Source organism: Tyto alba, unplaced genomic scaffold (genome assembly GCF_018691265.1).
Source record: "Tyto alba isolate M040663 unplaced genomic scaffold, T.alba_DEE_v4.0 Super-Scaffold_1, whole genome shotgun sequence".
NCBI lineage: Eukaryota > Metazoa > Chordata > Aves > Strigiformes > Tytonidae > Tyto > Tyto alba.
Window position 1 is genome coordinate 34,741,865 of NW_024881261.1, and position 19,610 is coordinate 34,761,474.

The 19,610-nt window shown below is 44.8% G+C and overlaps 1 protein-coding gene across 3 annotated transcripts in view; it reads right to left on the reverse strand.

Moving 5' to 3' along the window:
* Window positions 1-19,610, reverse strand: part of JMJD1C (jumonji domain containing 1C) — a 167,695-nt gene that overhangs the window by 56,441 nt on the left and 91,644 nt on the right. The window contains exons 1-2 of one of the 3 annotated variants that reach the window (XM_032994620.2): window positions 5,748-5,985; window positions 616-729 (exon numbers count right to left, since the gene is read on the reverse strand). Coding sequence is in view for 1 of the 3 variants with exons in the window: in XM_032994618.2 (XP_032850509.2) it covers window positions 616-729 (114 nt within the window). In the remaining 2 variants the exon portion in view is untranslated. Of the gene's footprint in view, window positions 1-615; window positions 730-5,171; window positions 5,280-5,747; window positions 5,986-19,610 lie in introns of those variants that run through there. The other 2 variants (XM_042792919.1, XM_032994618.2) reach the window with 2 other exon arrangements.

Sequence of the window (19,610 nt, forward strand, 5' to 3'; positions counted from 1 at the left end):
ATGTTTTTCTATTTGTCGCAGAAAAGATTTTTACATCTCCTGAAAGGGGGAGGAAGAATCATTGTTTCTCTTGTTCTTTAAATACAGACATAAATATATTAATGTCTTTCTAATTAATGAAGAAGGCATTAAAATCAAAAATACTGCAAATTTTGTCAGGCTTACTAACAACAGCAAAAGAGTGTTTTTTCCTGTAAAAAAAAATAACATTTTCTGCTATTCATTCTTAAAAAAAAACAGTAAATTGGCTATCAGTGTAGTAGCGCAAACACCTAGAAAGGAAAGCTCAGCTTAAGAAAGATGGATACTTTCTTTTATCTGCTCTACAATTAATGGTACTGATTAACCTTTAAAGGGGTCAGATATTTTACTTAAAGGTGGTTCAGTAATATTAGCTGCACAGTACCCCTTGACATGATCAGATAGATTCACTAGAGTCAGATACAGTACTGGATACAATCTTCCACAAAATGAGCAACAATCTCTGCCAATAATCAACAGAACATTGTTCTTGTGACACAGAACTGGACTGTAAAATGCACTTAAAAATAATTAAACACATGGATTTTAACCAAGCTAAACAGACAGTACTTACACACTAAGCAAATTTCTTACCTGATAGGGCTGAAAGGCACTATCTTCAGTTATAAAATCCAGCTGTTTGTCCACAAGGAATTCTACTGCAGTAATTGAATTGTATACACTTTTTCCAACCAAGGGCTTGAATGTCTATTGGAGAAAAAGAAAAGAAAATTAACCAATTAAAAAAAGCTCAGCACATCAAACCCCCAGGACTGTCTGAACACTGACACGATTCTTCCATCAAAACAAGTTAAAACAGAATAACAATTACTAATTATACAAGAAATGAGGATTTTGTGTTCCGTCGTTTTTCCTTTGTGCCGTTGGTGGAAAACCAGCTAGAAAAGGGAACTACTACATACATTTTTCCTTTCCCTCACTGTGCTTGAGCGAGAGGGTTTACCACAGAAGCTCAAAGTACAGGAGCACGATTGTATCTTATACATACAGCTTAGCACGCAGATCCTCTCCTTCTGCCTGCAGGACTAGCTAGCGCAGTGGTAATTACACTAAGGACGCTGAAGTGGAAACAGACTGCAGACGTGAAAACGCTCCCTCCCTTCCTGTTCTGAAATCGTTCACCTTGCCTCGAGTCAACCATCTCATTTCCCTGCCCGTCTCGGCAACTGTTCCGACTCTGCTGCCTGCCGCCCCCGCAGCCGCTCCTCCCTGCAGCAACCGGCTGCTCCGGCACAACGGCTTCGGAGGCACAGTGCCCGCTCCCGGGGATTCTGCAGCGGGGCCGGGAGGTTTCCTGCCTCCTCCCACGAAGCCGACGGCCCCTCTCTGCTTCCCTGGCACGTGGGAGGAAGCAGGAAACCTCCCGGCCCCGCTGCACAAGCCAGGCATGGAGAAAGGGAATAACGGGCTGCTCCATACAGGCTTTGCCCAAAACACTCTGCCTCGTCCAGGCACAGCAGGATGCAGTAGGCAAGCGGGGAGGGAGCCGTGACTTCGGTGGGTCTCCCCCAAGAGAGGACGAGCAGGCAGTCCCCTTCCCTCCTGGCTGGGTTTCCTCGAACAGAAGCGCAAGGAGAGCGTGACTGAGCAGGGATGTACCAAGAGGGGATGAGTCAGGTGAAAAGGAAATCCCAGCGGATGGAGGGGAGAGAAAATGCCGCTCTCAAGACAGATGGGAACAGCAAGAGGAAGGCATGGGTGAACAAAAGAAACAACCAGCAGAAAGAACATGCAGGATATAAGGGAAAAAAAAAACTATGGAGGGTCAGAAAAAAAAATATAGGAAAGTTATTCTCCAGGACAAAAAAAAAAAAAAAAAAAAAATTGAGGGAAAACAGGAAAAGAAAAAAGCCCTTTGAGACAGAGTCTAAATATAAAATGCAGGAGGAAAAGACAAAGAGGAGAAACAAGGGCAGGTCAAACCACATGAAGCGTTGTGCGAACGCTACACCAACATCCGTAAGATGCTGCTATCGCAACAGGACACCGCCGGCTCACATGCAACACCTCACAGCAACAGACCCCAAGTACTTACAAGGGGAGGGCAGGATCAGTGCCGCCTATTTACAGATGGGGTAATGGAGGCACAAAGCAATCCCATAACTCGACAAAAGCCACCTAAGCAGGGCAGGAGCAGAGTCAGTGACCTGCCCTCAGCCAGGCTGCAGGCAGCTCGTTGGAGATGCATTCAAGGTTTTATCAGACTTCATTACCGACTTTACAAAGGTGTTGCCTTGCGATTAGGCTAAATATAACCCAAGTCTCTCTGGAGCTTCAGCTTTGGCACTTACTAAAGAAATGAGAGAGTACTTCATTAGAGATACTTAATACCTTCTAATAAATACATCCAACTCTACAAATACTCAGATCTAACACACTGCATTCTTGTTTCCATTTTATTTAAGGTTTCACTTCAGCTGTTACCCTTTCTGACACAAGCAAGTGAAAAAAAAAAAAGCCTTATCAGCCAGTCAGCCATCTCAACAACAGGGTAACTGGATGACAGGGCCGGAGGGACAGGAGAATATGATAATATGCTAACTACTGAGTCCGAATAGTAAATAATGATTTAACCTCTAATAGTTAAGAAAGGGCCTTTGCTCTTGCATCACTCCTCTATAATGGATCTTGTATTGCTAATGGTTCAAGCTAAATGAGGGTGGAGTTCACATCAAGAAATTTCAAAATGTTGAGTGTATAAACTCACAAGCGGACCAGCTTTTCTTTAGAAAAGTCAACCTTGTCGCCTTCCAGTTCTTAATTCACCCCCACATCTTCGCATAAGCTGTTCCACTTTTTCCATGCTGGCTCCTTTCTAACTTTCTGTGCTATTATTCAGGTCAAGAAACGCGTTTCCGACTACAAACAGGACATACCACATCATTAGCCAAAATGTGGAATGCGGTTTGCAGTTATTCAGGATTCAGACAACCCTACAGATCAAGGTACATGTGAACCACCAGTTTATCTTACTGCTGGTATTAAAAGAACTAGTTCCAAATATAGATCTGCAAGCATGATTATTCTGAGAAAAGAAACATAATGCCTTCTCACTTGCTTTCATAGCTCTAAGCCTCTAGACAGGCCAACGCCCCCAAAATACACATGTGAAGGATGCAGGCTATCCCACAAGCACACTGGAAAAACATGTAAATAAAGCAAAACTACACCATGCCACACACCTCCTCATATGTGGATGGCTGCTCAGCTGCACACAACTTGAGATTTTTCAGACACCATTAGAAAACATTCCTACTACCAAAGAACAACAAAACCCCACCCTTTAATAAAAGCAGGCCTTCTTGGGAAAGCAAAGTCCAGACTCCATCAGCTCCAGGAGATAGGCAGGCCATGGAGGAGATATCCAAACCCGGATGGGTTAGGGATTTGAAAAAAAAAAAAAAAAAAAATCTTAAAATGGAAGACATGAGCAAACTTCACACCACACATCACATACGCACAAATTAGAACAGACTAAGAGCAGAGCAGGCAAGAGTCAGCTACCAGAGGCAAGCATGTGAGGCGTGTAATGACATGAAAATAGATGTAAGAAGGTCCAATGAGCTCCTTGCAGACTTTCAGAGGAAGACGCTCCCTCTTTCCGTTCCCAAAGTGGAGGACAACTCTAGGGAAAATGAAGTATACTGCCTGAAACCAGGAAAAATTGAACCTCTTCAAACAAAAATCTCCCTTTCAAACTTGCATACAGCTTCCTTTTACCATCTATGTTAACCCAACTCCCTGAAGACCACAATTAAGCAAAGGACTCGGGCACTCAATTTTAAGTGATATCTGACGTCAGCACTCTCAGCAGCTGCTTGAAAAAAAAACCCACTGTTTTTCCACCAAATTTCCCTGCCTGGCCAAAGGGAGCTCTCTGAACACACACTTTGGTTGCTTTGCTACCAAATTCCCTGACACTGAACAAAAGATATTTTTTACTCTCTCCCTGGCCCGCCCCCCTCACACCCCCCCCACCCCCCCCGGCCCGTAATCTCCCCATGATTTTACCGCAGCTCATGCAAGAAATCACCTGCCTACGGGAGGCAACTGGCACAGCTCTAAGACCAAGAAGAAAAGCTGTGTTTAGACCTTCCGGAAATTCACATTTTTAGAAAATATTAAGTACTATCCCTTCACAACAAACTATCTCACAACTATTCGATGGCATTCACCAAATCCTCACAAATACAGCGGATTACTCACGGACTGCTTTTTCTAACGCCCAGTAACACAACCCATCTATTTATTTATCATTGCAAAACCCCCATGGCAACCACAGGCCCCGCTTTCCCGAGGAAGCAGTACTGAGCAGGCACACAGTGCGTTTCCATCTCTGCCTAACGCAATGAAGCAGCTGGAGCCGTGGTGAGCCCCCCCCCGCCGCCCCCCCGGCCCCGGGCAGGGCCCAGGCGCTGCCAGGCTCTGACACCCAGCGGGCTCCCTGCACCAAACGCTCGGGTTACAGCTCAGCCCGCACCTACCGTCACCTCATTCCGCCCGGCTGCAGCTCGCAGCCTGCTCCCCACACTGCAAAAGCACATTCGCCTATTCGCCTCTTCCTTTTTTTAAAAAAAAAAAAACAAACAAAAAAATCTCGAGAGAAATTTAAAGACTCATAGAAAGCTAAAAATTTATTGCAAGAAAGCTGTTCTTCAACTAAAACCTGTAACGTTTTATAGGCTTTCCTCTTTAAACCACAAGAACTGAAAAGATGGTGTAAACTTAATTTATACGTGCTATTCAGCAAACTTTTCCACATATTGTTCTTTTAGCCTCGCTGTTCAGCCTGCAATAGCGCAAACACTGGCACCTTTTCATTATGACACTTAATCATTCAAACTAGCTCTAGCTCTCTTCCAACGCCTGTTTGTTGCCATGGTTCATACTCAAAGGCAGAATTACCGAGTGGAAAAGAGCGGAAGATAAATAAAGCAGATCTGACAGAAAAACCGAGCATCGAGTTTCCTCGGTCGCGGGTTGTTCCGCCGGCACTCCCCGCGGCGGAGCCCCCGGTCCCTGCGCGGAGGGGCTGCCGCGCCCCGCGCACACCGGGCCCTCGGGGGGGGGGGGGGGGCCACGGTATGTCGCGATTATTGCGGCCGGTTTGGAACGGCGGGGCTCCTTACCGCTGACGTCTGGACAACGTGCCCTTGGAGTTCAGCAGCCACCGTTAAGGGCAGAAATTTAACCTCGCCAACAAAAAAACACACCAAAAAAAAAAAAAAAAAAAAAAAAAAAAAAGGAGAGAAGAAAAAAAAAAAAATCGATTTCTTAAACTACGTTTTTCCGAAGGGCGCCGGCCAGGGGCAGGGAGGGCGGCCGGTGCTCACGGTGCCTCCTGGCCGCGCACAAAGCCGCCGCCGGCCGCGTGCCGCGCCGCGCCCGCCTCCGCGCTCCCCCGCGCCCGCGGAAGCCCTCCCGTCACGTGCGCCGCTCCGCACACCGCGGGGACGGGAGGTTTCGGGGGAGTGGGGGGGGTCCACAGCACCCCCGCGGGCCGGGGGCGCGCCCCGCTCCGCCCCCCACGGCCTCGGAGGGCAAACAAAGACGCGCGGGCGCCCCTCATTAAGTTAAAATGTCCGCGGGAGGGTGTTGGGGCGGGGGGGGGGAGGAAGTGAGGGTGGTGTCCCGCGGAGGCGCCCCCCGTGCCCTGACGGCGGATTCTTCGCCCCCCAGCACCGCCACCACCCGCCGGTACGCACCTCGCTGGGCGCCCCCGCGGCCCGGCCCGCGGGACCTCCGCACCCGCCTCCGCCTTTGAACTCCCAAGGAAAATGGTTCTCGCCGCGCCGCTTCCGGGTCGGGCCGCGGCGGGGGCGGGGACGGCGGGGCCGGGGGAGGAGGCGGAGGAGGAAGAAGAGGAGGAGGAGGAGGAGGAGGAGGAAGAGGAGGAGGAGGACTCGCCGCCCGCCCTTTGTGGGCCCGGCGCGTCCCCGCTGCTGGGTCAGGGCGCTGCCGCCGCCGCCGCCGCTTACATAAGGGGCGTGGAGGCGGCGGCCACGTCCCGCGGGGGCGGAGCCGCGGGCCACGTGTGGCGGCACCCTGCAAAAAAAACCCCAACCCCCTTTTCTGGCCCTAATCCTTCGTCCCCTCGAAAAACTCCCCAGGCTGTGGCGGCTATCCTTCCCAAGCCTTTCCCTGTGCCCCCCACCCTGCCGCGGGTGGGCTGCAATTCCGTCCACGTTCACCCCAAAAAGAATAATTAAAAAACTATTCGGAAGAGAAAGGAAGGGCGGGTGAGGCATGAGCTCAGTGTCTGACTTGAGCCCAGAAGCAGCCGGAGCAGGGGCGGGGGCTGCCCCCCTCCCCGCCGGCAGCACCCGAGCCTGGCAGGGCCTGGTCCTCCCCCAGCGCCCCGAGCAGCACGTATTTACATCCCCTAAACCGATGCAAAAAACTGCATCGATGCACAATTTTCCAGTTTTCAGCATACAACCTATTTTTTCCTTGATGACCAAAAAAAACCACCCATCAAACGTGTTCTCCCACCCTTGAACAGAAGTTAATGGCACTAACCAACTAGTTGTTTGCAGTTTACACTAAAATACCAATTCACCTGAACAGTCCAATACATGGTGCACTATGTAATGAGAAAATGGTTTCCAAACAGAACTTTACCAATAATGCCTGTAATGCATTCCTTGAGTTTAGCTCACATGCACAAGCATGGACAGAAAAAAAAAAAAAAAAAAAAATCACAAGGGAGGTTACGATAGAGGCATTTATTTCCTCAGAACCCTTTAAACCTAAACAGCTGTACATTTTTTACTTCATGGAAAAAATATAAAGCGTGTGGTTTGCCAAGGAAGTATGAGAATAATGGGAAATCACTGCATGACTACCTCTCTGTTCTCATGTTGAATTATTCCAAATGATGTAAGCTTAAAGGTGTACCGGAATGCTATAAAATACTGAGCTCTGAAATAATAAAATACTTCTAGTACATTTTAAAATTGAAGTTGAACTGGAAGGCTCTCTACTCACCACGGACTGGATTTCTTCCACCGCAGCTGGTGACAGGGCAGGCACCCAGGCAGGCCAGGAACGCGGCTACCTGTCCACGGGTTCTGCACGCCACCCGACCTCCGCTCAAGCCACCCAACTGCAAAACTCGATTTGGCTTTGAAGGGGCACTGGCAGAGGCGGTTTATTGTGCCGATTTCTCCTTTCTAAGCGGCCTTCCTGCCCGGCGAGCCCGAGCAGCCTAAGATGGCAGTGAGGCCGCGGCGGTGCCCGCAGCAGCCTCCATCCATTCCTGCCCGCCCGGGCTGCACAGTTGCTGCCCTCGGTGCCGGCACCCTGCTCGCAGCCCCTCGCCCGAGCTGCTCGCCCACAGCAAAGCCTCCCGCTGCCCCCAGCTGAGCATGGGGCTCCCCTCTGCTCCCCCAAAACACAGCTCCTGCCCCAGCCAGGCTGCAGTGGAGCTGCGCTTCCTCATCTCCAGAGGAAAAAAAGTTAAAAATAAAAAAATGTAGTGACATCGTTTTGACCTGATTTCTTTCCAATTCCTTCTTCTCCACCCTACCTCCCCTCGGGTAAAGGGGAATAACGCCTCAGCTGCTTTCACTGGTACGGGGACAGGTCATGCAGCAGCAGAGACTAAAATGCATCTTTATTCCATGTCTGGAGCTGCAGGTTTGCACCACCTTTACCCCTTTGGTGCAGAAGCGTGACCACTCTCTGCCACCAAACGGTAACAGGGCAGCTTGTCAGGCGAGCAGGGGTGTCTTTCACAGACTGGGTCCTTCAGAGGCCTCACCACCTCTAAAAAATAAAACTTGACCCATCAAGTAATAGCTGACACAGGCAAATAGCCCGAACTCAGACTCTGCCAAGTAGTCAAGAAATAAAGTATTTTTTTTCAAACCTAATTCTGTACTTGTATGATCTTCAATTTGACTTTTAAAACACATTCTGCATTACCTCCAAGAAGTACTGGACGTCCCAAAGACATACTACTACTACCTCCAAACTCATACCCCTCTCATATGGTTTCAGGGGGCTGTTTTAGAACAAACAAATGAATTATGCCTATTACACAGCGCAAGATACTTCATGTTACTATTAAACTAATGGTGCTGCGATAGCTGGGTGGTATGCAGTGCAACTGTCAAAGCAGGCAATCCTCACTAACATCTAAGACAGACACTGTTAAAATACAAATCACAAGACTGTCTGGAGGACAGGCAAGTTTGCCCGTTTGGACAAAGCTTTATTAATAGACTGCGACTTAGTAACAAAGAATATTAATACCCAGCGCAGCACCACCTATTCATTACCACAGAGGGATTTTGCTAAAAATTCTCAAGTGGCACCAGCTACATGTGCAATACTAACCCAGCAACTCTGCGTTCAAGGGTTTCACTTAAAGACGATCTCAGCAAAAATCCGCTTAGTGGGAAAATACCTTTTGAAAGTATAAAAAAAAAAAAATCAAGTTGCTACTGGTGCAATTCCTAATGTTAAGTATGCTAAGGCAACTTAAAATGACATTTGCATCATTACGGCTTACTAAATTTACCGCAATATATATGTCTGTATTCTTAACAAAGCAGAGATTTGCCACATAAAGGCACCAACACTGATTTTTAAACAAGAATTTTAAAAGTAAGTGTCTTAAGAGTCCCAAAGCCAATGGAAAATATTCCTATCCAAGTCCGGTTACGACATTTGCAAAATACTATGCTTTAGCGCGGCTTCTTTAATAGTCACATTATTTTAGCGCTGGTTCCAACTACTGTTTGCTTCATCTCACAATTGGGCCTGAACTGGGTCAAGCAAGCCATACTATAAGCTTGCAGAACAGAGCTGCCTTTGTTCTTTGGCACTGCCAGTCCCCTATGGAATCAGGCAGCACACTGAACTGCACTCGGCAAACAATCCCTGACCTTCAATTACTGTCTTGGCTCACCGCCACAGGATACATGTATTACTGGCAACACAGTGTGCCCTATTTTGCAGATAATCACTAGAACTACAGATAATCATGAAAATCGACAATAAAACACAAACATGCCCTTCTTAAAATCGCAGCTGTAACTTCAACTACGGCAAAGCGCTCTGCCAGTGTGCCGCAGCCGCACGGCCCAGGCTCAGGCCCTGCATGAGAGGATGGCGATACTGCTGGGTTTGTATTTTCAGAGACCGCACGAAAAATTCCAGGTGGCATATGGCTTCGCCTTCCTCCGCTGGAGGTTTTCGGCTTGGTGTGTGTTTGCTTTTAGGCGGAAGGCACGCTGGGTTGTGCTGGCATGGTTCTGCAAGAGGTGCTCTTTTTTTTTTTTTCTTTTTTTTTTCCCCCCCTTTCAAACACTGGCAGGTTTTTCACTTGAGCAGCCCGACCTTTGTCAGGGCTGGAGCCAGCTGTGGCCCTTGGAGTTGCGGGCTGGCCGCCAGCCTGGGCCCGGGCCCTGTGGCACTGCCCAGCCGCCCAGGAGGCAGAAACACCACAGGGACCCGGGGAAGCTGACACACACACGGACAGCGGGTTCTGCTCCAGCCCTCCTTTAATTTTCTTGAAGGCAGTAACCCCATTAACTGCAGACCACGCTCCTTCCCCACGCCTCAGCCAAGAAACCCATGTGTGCGATGCTGCTGGCAAGGAAAGAGAACACGCAAATATTGCGAATGAGTAAATATTTAAACTTTAAAATGAATGCTATTTAAAATAGGTCTTCATCATTTAAATTAGCGTTTTTCTACTTATCTTCTTCCTGGGTGTGCTGCCCTACATTTGCTTAGCAAGCAGAACTCTCACAGCAATACTCCTGCAGACATAATACAGGGTCGTAGCACAGCTACAGTCAGTCTCATGTTAGTGGAGAAATTAATTTTCCGATTACATATTTGTGCAAACCAAGTGAGTTCAAACGATGTACTCAGGTGCAGAAGCCAAAGTCCAAGGGAGGACTTGATGTGTGTGAAACAATCATAACTACTAAGGCTGCAACACCTAAAATAGAGTAACTGGAATTTAGGTGCCAGTTCATTTGGCAAATTCTTCATTTAAACTCTCCTTTTTGGTTATGGAGGTGGGAAAGTCTCACTTGGAGACATCCAGACATACAGAAACTTCACTAGGCTATCGTTAGTAATTTTTCAAAATTGAGAAGCCGAGGACAACAGTGTATACGGAGCAATATGAGCAACAATGCAATTAATACACTCGCGTATCAGCGCTAACTGATTTTACACTATATTTCAAATTAACCCAGTTTAAAATATGGTTTCTATCTCGGCAATATTTTCAGTCAGCTTTTTAAATCACTTTTGGCCTTCCCTGGGTAAGCACCTTGGGGTTTAACACTGCATGCATCAACATGACTCTGCAATTTTCCCCATGACTTCATCCCCATCTACTTCATCATACCAGTACTGTAATCGTGGCTCTGGGAACAAGATCTGTTAGTACTAACTTGCACTATTTCTGTGGTTGAATTGGTGTCCCTGCTGCAACAGGAGACCAGTAATCTTGGTAAGAGAAAAACCAAAAGCATGGCATTAAAAAAAAAAAAATTCATCATTGTAGGCAATAGTATTGCATGAGTTTTCTTGTTTGCTGCCAGCGTTTAAATGATCTGCAAGCTTCAGAAACTGTACATTTTGACTGTTGGCAAATAATTTCAGACTAAGTTGCTTTAATTTCTTCTGTTACAAAAGCCCAATCATTTGTACAAATTCAACTCATTCTTTCAGTTCTAAGCTACATGAATAGCATTCTTTACAACTGCTGCCCCTAGTTTCGTTTCTTCCTAGCCCATTCTATACCTTCCCCTAATTCAGTTTCTACTAGCAGCCAGTCGCTGACATTTTTCTCTCTACCTGGCCTCTGCAGTATGCCATTTACAGATACAAATCCTTATACCTGGAACCTACGGAACAGGCTTTAACTCCAGATTTATGTCCAAAGTCAAAATAGTGAACAGTCTTCTCTCAGGCATCCCTTTGTGGACATCTGTCATCTCAATCCCAGCGTCGCTGCAACAGACTTGTGTTTTCCTGTGTCTTCTCCCTTCATCAGCTGAGCAAAAATGCTGTGACCCAGCCACTCACTCAAATACAGTGACATCAATGCCATCTTTAAGCGTGACTTGCTCTCTCTCACGTCTGGGTCCAGGTTACATGAAACTCCTGCAGGTATTTCTTATAAAGCTGTCCTGGGTTATTAAAAACATGCTTTTATATCCATCCCCATAGTTCAGAGCACCAGCCTACATTCATCCTGCATTTTGATTAGTGAAGCCTCCTTTCCTCTGGCCTTAATAAATGCATATATGTTCAGATCCACTCAAAATGCTGTCACAAACACCGCCAGCCCACAACATCTACTCTTTGCTCCCCTTCCCGCAGCAGTCCCATCACATCAAACTACACTTTCAGAAGCAGCATCTCCCAATCCTACTATTGCTCATTTATCAATTTCAGGAGCAGCTTATTGGCAACACTTGCAAAGCTGATTCACTCACATCTTTCCACTTTCTCCTTAAAACTCTGCTCTACTGTACTGACCTCTGAAACCTCGACAATGGCTTGGCCACTGCTTTATGGAGGCCTCATCCTTCCTCATAAGCAATGCCTCCTATTTCCCATCTGCCTGTCTCTGTGTGTCATCTGCCCTTGACTTACTCTCAAATTTTAACTCTGTGGAGAAAGGAACCCTTGTCATTCTGCATTTGTTCTACAACTTATTGCACAATGAAATCCTGGACTTCCATATGAGCTTCCAAGAGTCATGGTAATGTGCCACGACAATCATTAACCTTGGGACTGGATTCTGTCTTCCACAAAGCAAGCACAACAGCTTCAAGATCATAATGTTCTTACACACACTCCTTCTGCAATATTCATCAAACCCTTAACTTGGGTGCCATCCATGTTTTTCAGTATTCATGCTTCTTCAGCCTTCTTGCTTCCCTCACAATAATGCCAAACTCCCTCCAACTCATTTCTTGGCTTTACTCTCTTCTTCCAACCCTATAGCCAACGTTCCGGCATCCTTTTCCCCCAAAATTTACTGAATCTAACATTTATTTACCCAGCCTCTTTCCAGCCTCACCTCCAGAAAAACAACCTGATTGAGAGCATCAGCTTTGGGCTTCTTACATCCACGGAATTGCTGCTCTTCTGATTCAGCATCCAGCACTACCTCCCTCTCATACTTCCCACTAAACTGAAGTCCATCACAGAGCAGGACTCCACCTTTCACCCTCCTACTATTTCCTGGCCCTCTCATACTACATTCCCAACAGCCTCTCTGAAGCACATCTCACTTCCTGAGAGTCACTCAGATCTAGCTTTCATAAGGTCCCTTTCTGGTTTTATTCCTCAGAGCTTAAACACCTGCCTCGCCTTTTTACATCTAACCTCCTACATCCTTGTTAGCTTTCACTGCTATTTTTTTTCTCCCCCAATTCTGCTGTTTTTCCAGCTCTTCTGCCCTGCTGTTCCCTCTCTCTTTCCTTTATCTGAGGCATCTTATTCACGAGCTTAGTCAGCTTCCTGTCTCTTAAATGGACTGTATTTTATTTTGCATTTTCCTATTTGCTCTTCTCCAAAACAACTCGGGTGCATCCTCACTGCAAAAAGCTCGGCTTCTCACTGCAGTTCGGGCTCCCTGCTTGCTCAAGGCTGCCAGCAGGCCCTTCGGTCCAGGGACGCCTCTTGGAAACGAGCCACTGGCTCCACCGGAGGCAAAACGGGGTGCGGTTTTGAGGGAGCCTCACTCCAGACATCACTTCCTCCGTTACAGCAGTGCTGAGAATGCACCCGTGCCGGTATTTTCCATTCCCACAGCCCTACAACAGTATCCAAGCAACTCCTGTAATATCAAACGCTCCCCATATGCCTGATGCCACACCCAGGGCATTCAACATATTCTTGACATCATGCTATAAAATGGTCACTTGAGGCTGTAACAACTCGGTTAAGTAGAAAGTCTCTACAAGGAGTGGAATTGGCTCTTGAAACAGAGCTGGGATCAGGAGAAAAAGAGATGTTAAATAGGAGCCCCTGTTTGGAGCTATCTGGAATAACAAAAGCCTCAAAAACATACAAAAGGTAAAGTATAAAAGTCTTGGGAAAAGTATGAAGAACAGAAAGCAGTATTTTAGAATAATGCTTCCTGTAGAATCTGAAAGAGGGAAATACCTGCTTCAGATTATCATATGAATGAAGTTGTTATAAATTTGGATTCCATTTCTGAGAAGCAAAAGACTCCTCAAGGCTATTCCCTCAGTCTTTACAATTACTCCTTCCTACTGACAGCAGTCTATTTCACTGTTTGTCAAGCAGAGTAAGAGCTTTGGACTAAGCACATTCAGTTGGCAATAGATTCAGAACGGGGGGGGTTCTGATGAAGAGTTAAAAAGCTACAACCTCTATTCCTTCTTCCTTCTCTACTTCCACTGCCTCCAAAAAATCAGGAACCCCAATTTGCCAGTTCTGCAGGCTTTCCATCTGGCTAGCTCTGGATCGCCTTAATAGGGAAAGGCCATTTGGGGTGGGAGATGATTATTCAGCTTGGACTCAGTGCCCCTGTGCTCTCTCAGTCCTGGATTGTCGGGAGTATGGTCATACGTGGACATTTCTCTGTGTTTTGCGATACATCCTTTTTATATCCTGAGCATGTACACTTCAAGCCTAAGAGTATTTTATCTTAAAAGTGGTATTTTCATATTTCCAAATGTTAAGACTTAAATATTAAGCAACAATGCATTGTGTTTTAATTATCTTTGTCAATAGCTCCATCTTACTGAGACAACATGCTAGCATATAGTCCTCAAAGAGAAAAAATACCAGACTGTTCACCAAACCTTTGTGTGTCATGTAAGCAGGGAGAGATACAATCTAGTTTCAGATAATATACAGAAATATCTTTTAACCTTCTTGAGCAGTAGTTTTTCCTGCTATGATTGTTTTATAATTGTATTGTGACTTCGCCAGACTTCCTACACTGAGAAGTTATAAACCAGTTGCTAATACACTGGTTTGATTCCTGACTGTAGTATAAAAGGTTTGGGAGAGCTCAAAGACAAAAACCTTACAGGCATAAACCACTAAGAAGTTGAGGTTAAAAGTTTACACTTGATAATTAAAAGTCTGATGGAACAGACGGGGTTTTAGTCAATATATCCCAGCATCAGGATAATGCTGAAATAATGTTGAAACGCCATCAGTCTATCTAGTAAACAATTTAGAAAATAACCTAGATATCATAATGGATTCCCTCCCCCAGTGTTATTTTTAGATTCTCGCATCTGCCCTCCTACACGCTTGTCCAGTAGCAACCTTGACGGACAAACAATTTTTTTTTTCCTTTCAGGAAAACACAGGACAGATGGTGTTGAAAGTATTTCTCTCGGAGATAACAAGTTTTCTGCTTTTTATAAATTCACTCATCTTCAAACTGTGACAGCTGTGAGTTTAAAGATAAAATCGAAATGATCCAGATCTTGTTCATCTCCTTTCTCTAGGGTCCCCGAAAGGTCACACAAATATGTCTCACTTAGAAGTTTCCCACTAAATGTGAAATCCATTTCTTCTCCAAGTTCAAACTTACTGGTATGTTAGGAAGAAGCAATGTACCCCTCTGCTTTCTTTTTCAAATTTGTGTCCTTGGCCTGTACTGTGAATTCAACATCTTCTGGATACATTTGTATAGTATATCAGACAGTATTTACCTCCAAGATCTATTTATAGCACTAATTACATTCCCTCATTCCTCCCATACTAGCATAGTACATGACAATGTTACTAGCCTACATTATCTACTCCCACTTAGTCACTCATGTTAGATTGTACTTCTGCACCCCGGTTATCCTCATCGTGCTTCCCTGTATTCTGTTTGGTTTGAATTCACCTCTCTCCAGAGGGTTTCATCTCTCTCCAGAGGTCTGGCTGACCAGAATTATGCATGTTAGTTTAAAAGCACTCTTGGGGGCAGATGTATGGGGACGCTAGCATGACTCTATTCCAGGAAGATGTCTCGCACATCCAGAGCCACATGTGTGATCATCTCAACATCACACAGCAGGTTGACGGTCCTCCTCTGACTGGCCAGAAGGCCTGAACCTTCTCCATGGCAGTGCTTCCGCTGGATAAGTTCTCGTCTACATTTGACATCGGCTCCTAAATCCACCACTTTGTGTTTTATGCAGTTATGTTTTGTTCCATTTCCATTACTTCATTTCTCAAGGACATTCCATTTCAGTTGCACAAACCCCCCTTATCCTCTGTGTTAAGAGCTCCTCCTAATCTGCACCATCTACAGATTTAATCAAATTTAATCAATTAGTCCAAACATTTTAGTGAAAACACTAAGCAAATCATTCCCAAAATGTGTGAACAACTATTGGTAGCCAGACCTATTTCACCACTACACTACTCCACCTATTTCAACACCACATAGCTAATAATTTATAAGCCACTTCCTATCTAAATTACTGTTCACACTACTAATCCCCATCTTCCTCTGACTGTTCATCACTTGACATACTGTGGAATGCATTACAAAAGTCTAGATGAATTATATTAATTGCATTTTCTTGCCTCAGAAAAAAGGCAACCAGCCTTTTTGTTCAAGTGAGTCCATGATGTAGCTTTTTAAGGTGCTGATGACAAGAACAGCCCACGATTAAGGGGAAGGGGAGGAAACACACATCAGATATAACCAGTCTATTTGTAAAAACTTAAAAGAAGACAAGGCAATGAATAAAACCCAGAATGGATTTGAAATAATACATCACATCAAAGCAAATTTCCTCTACAAGTAGAAGAGCAGACTTGAGAAGCAGATCTATATTTGACTTAGATAAGGTTTTTGACACCACCTCCTATGACATTCACATACACAAACTAAATAGATTAGACCCAAATGAAACTAACATGGATGCATATAAAGAAAAAATAATGAATAAACAAAAAAAAACCACACACACATTCAGAAATCTTCACTAGCTCACTGTCAAAATCCCTGTCTAGAATGCAGTTCCTGAAGTCACCTACACTGGGTCTGCTCTTACTCACTATTTTCATTAGTGACCCAGATGACAGAACAGAGACTACATTTATTAAATTGACAAACAACCAGCTTGGTGGGACTGCAAATTATATTGGAGGATAAAAAAACAAACTTGACATGTGGTCTCAGAAAAAAAGATGACATGCGCAACACTGCACGTAGGCAGGAGAAGTCAACAGTAGAAATACCAAATGGCGAATAACTGGCTAAGGAGAAATTCTACACAAAAAGAGAGAAGCTAGGCTCAATTTATGAACTGCTATAACTTAACAGTATCATGCTGTAAACATGCAAACACAGTGCTGGGATACATGAATGTTAGTACAACCTGTACACAGCATTCATAAAGCCTCAGCTGGAGTACTACAAAGCGAGGGGAGTTTTGGACACTGTTCTTCAAGACAGGTATGTGCTCAAAAGAGAGCAATAAAATGAGCCAAGTTTTGGAAAACAGCACAGATAAATAAAGCCTGAAGAGACTGGGAGGGGAAAACAGCTGGGTGTGTCTCCAGCTCTGAAAACAGGATGCTGCAAGGAATAATTTCTTAATCTCTAGAGCAGATACACTTTTTAATGGCCTTAATTTAGATTAGATGATCTCAAGGTCTTTTCCAGTTTTATGATTCTAGAGCATCTGCAGGGTCACCTACCTCTCCCAAATAAAACTCAGAAATTTAGAAACACATGCCCAAATTAATGGTATGTCTAAATTTGTTTTTATTATGCCATCTGGCTCTCTGCCCAGCTTCTCTGACCAAGATCCCCTACTTCATGGCTTATCTCAACAGCTACAAACCATTGGTCTTTTGGGGGCCACAACGCAAAAGGAGGAGTCTCAAGACCTCGCTCCCTGGCAGCAATACTCTGGCACTCTCGAGAGCTGTGAGGTACCAGTTTCCCCCGCCCGAATTAATCCCAGCCTGCAGATTCCCACTGACAGAGCTGAACAGCAGATTTACCTGCAGACATCGGGAAAGGTTCTGGCAGATCATGCCTGACCTGAAGGTCACAGGCTGGTCTTCCTTGTCTAGAAAATTAATTCTTCTGAAACACGGGTACTGGGTCACAAAAATTTACTCTTTTAAATAAATATATTGTAATTTATTTCACTTTCTTTAATCTCCCAAATCCTTGATTTATTTCCCCCCCCCCCCCAAAAAATGCCTTCCAAAGCTTTACATACTCTGAGGGAAGACTGACGGTCTTTTAAATGCCTGCATAATTCTTCCTTCCCCCTGCTTTATGTTGTCACTTCTTTCTCCAATCATTGGTAGCACCCTAAAGGAAAGACTAGCTAAAATAGTTACAATCAGTATCAATTCTTTCCTAATTCTGAGATGGAAATTTCTCTTGGTCTGAGTATTTTACAATCCTCAAGTTCCTTCTGGTTGTAGTAATTTCCATTCTCTTATTCTCTTTATACATCTTGCCTTTTCCTCTGTCATTACCATCATCCTTACGGAAAATTAAGCCAAAAATATTTAATGTTTTAGTTGTGTTTTATTGTTATTCTCTACCCTTCTCACCATACAAAAGCTGCTTCTTTTCGTTTTCACATCATTTGCAAGATCAAATTCAAGTTTAGAAACAAATCAGAATTAACTCTTCTTTTTTTCCCCCCATTGCTCACAGGATTCCTGCATTAGTCCTACTGTGTATTTTCAGGCTGACTATTCATCCATTTCGGTCTGCAGACCAGGAGATGTCCTGCTTACTTCAATTCAGTTTCCAGACAAATTTTACGGATATGTGACTTGAAGAAATTGAGTCCTCAGGCTTCTTACACCTGTGATCAGCTTTGCTTATTTAAATTTGCCACTAGGATTCAAAACCTAAAGTCCAAACCAGCTTTCCTATATTTGTCTACATAATTCAAACGGAATCAACCCATGATTACTATGGGTGAAATTTGGAATTACACTTAGCCTGATTAACTGTAAACTGCCACTGAATGGGAAGGCCCTGAACACCTCAGCAGCCTCAAGCCTTCACGCCACCTCCTCGGGCAGCCCGATCCACTAGAGCTCACCCCTCCACCCCGACTGACGCGTTTGCTCTGGAGACACCTTGCTGATGTAACTCATGCCTTGGCTGTGTGACTGCTGGGATCAGCTCGATAGGGGCAGAAAGAGTGAAGCATAAAGTACAACTGAATCCTCAATCAAGAATTATTTTCTAGAATACCCTCATAGCTTTTCCAAACGAAGTCTGAAGCAACACCAATTTCATGTTGGTTCAGTGACCGGTTTAAGGAAGAAACTTGCCAGCAATCACATCCAGGAATACCTTGGCTCTATAATTTCTTCTCTAATCTCTACCTGGGAAAGTAAACCACCTCATAACAAGAAATATTTATCTAATAACACTACAGAGATCCCTATCCCTATTTGAGTCTAACCCTGGGGCTAACAACAGATTCTTTACTCCTTCTGTCATCTTTCTCCAAACTGATTTTCAGCCAAACTGATTTCAGTCTATCCTTTTTACACCGAGGTACTTTTTCTAGTCTACCATACAGTTACTACTGCGTAACTTTTGCTTTTGTTCAGTTATTTCTGAACAGCACAAAGCGCTTGAAATACATCTAGTCCAGTTACCAAGAGCATTCTACCATGCTTCTGATGTTTTAAATCCTGAGCTCTACCAGAAGATTGGATTTCTCCATTTTGTTGTCCAAGCTCTCAATATGTATACACAACACTTCAGTTGTTTCTTAGTAACCACATCCCATTATCCAGTGAAAACCTTTCCCTAGCTGCTGTGCCTGACTATCATTTTCCTTAATCTTGGAGCACTTTTCCTTCTCAATTAGTACTAGTCTTCTACCCACTGGCACTTCTCCATATGCTGAGACAGAAACCAAGGTTTAGCCGACAGCTCTCTGCTGAGAGCTAAAGCCTGAATGGAAGTTGCAGAAGATGGTCAAAGCTTTATTCCTTACCCTGAAGTTCCCAGCCATTGCACTAGCCTTATTCTCTAAACGCAGTTTTTCTAGGTACTTGGGGACAGAGCCTAGCTGTAAGAGCCATCCCCCCAGGGCTCTCTCCTCCAGGGACATTAATTCCACTTAAGATCATCAGATCATCTACTCTGTCTTCTCCATTACGGTATGCACATCTGTAATCCACCATGGTCGAAAATTTGCTGTAATTTATCCTATCATGAAGGCTAACGATGGAGCCTTTCCTTCCCACTCCCACTCAAATCCCTTCAGGATCTTTCTCAGCTTTCTCATTCTGCCTTATCTTCCCATTCAGAAACATCAAAAGTCCCACCAAGAAATCTGCAATTCCTCAGCCACATGACCCTTCTCTTAATTCTTGGATCTGGTTTAAGTTCCAGCCTCATCATCAGTCGCATCTTAAGTCCCCCCCCCTCACCCCCCTTTTTTTCTTCACTTTTGAACTGTATTAGTGATTTCATGCATACTATATTTAGTCATCATTATTAAATCTGCCATTTTTCAGGTTTCCTCCACTGCTCCCTTGATTATTAACTCTTATCTCTTTCAAGTCCTTGCCTTCAAAAAGGATGCACACAAAACTCC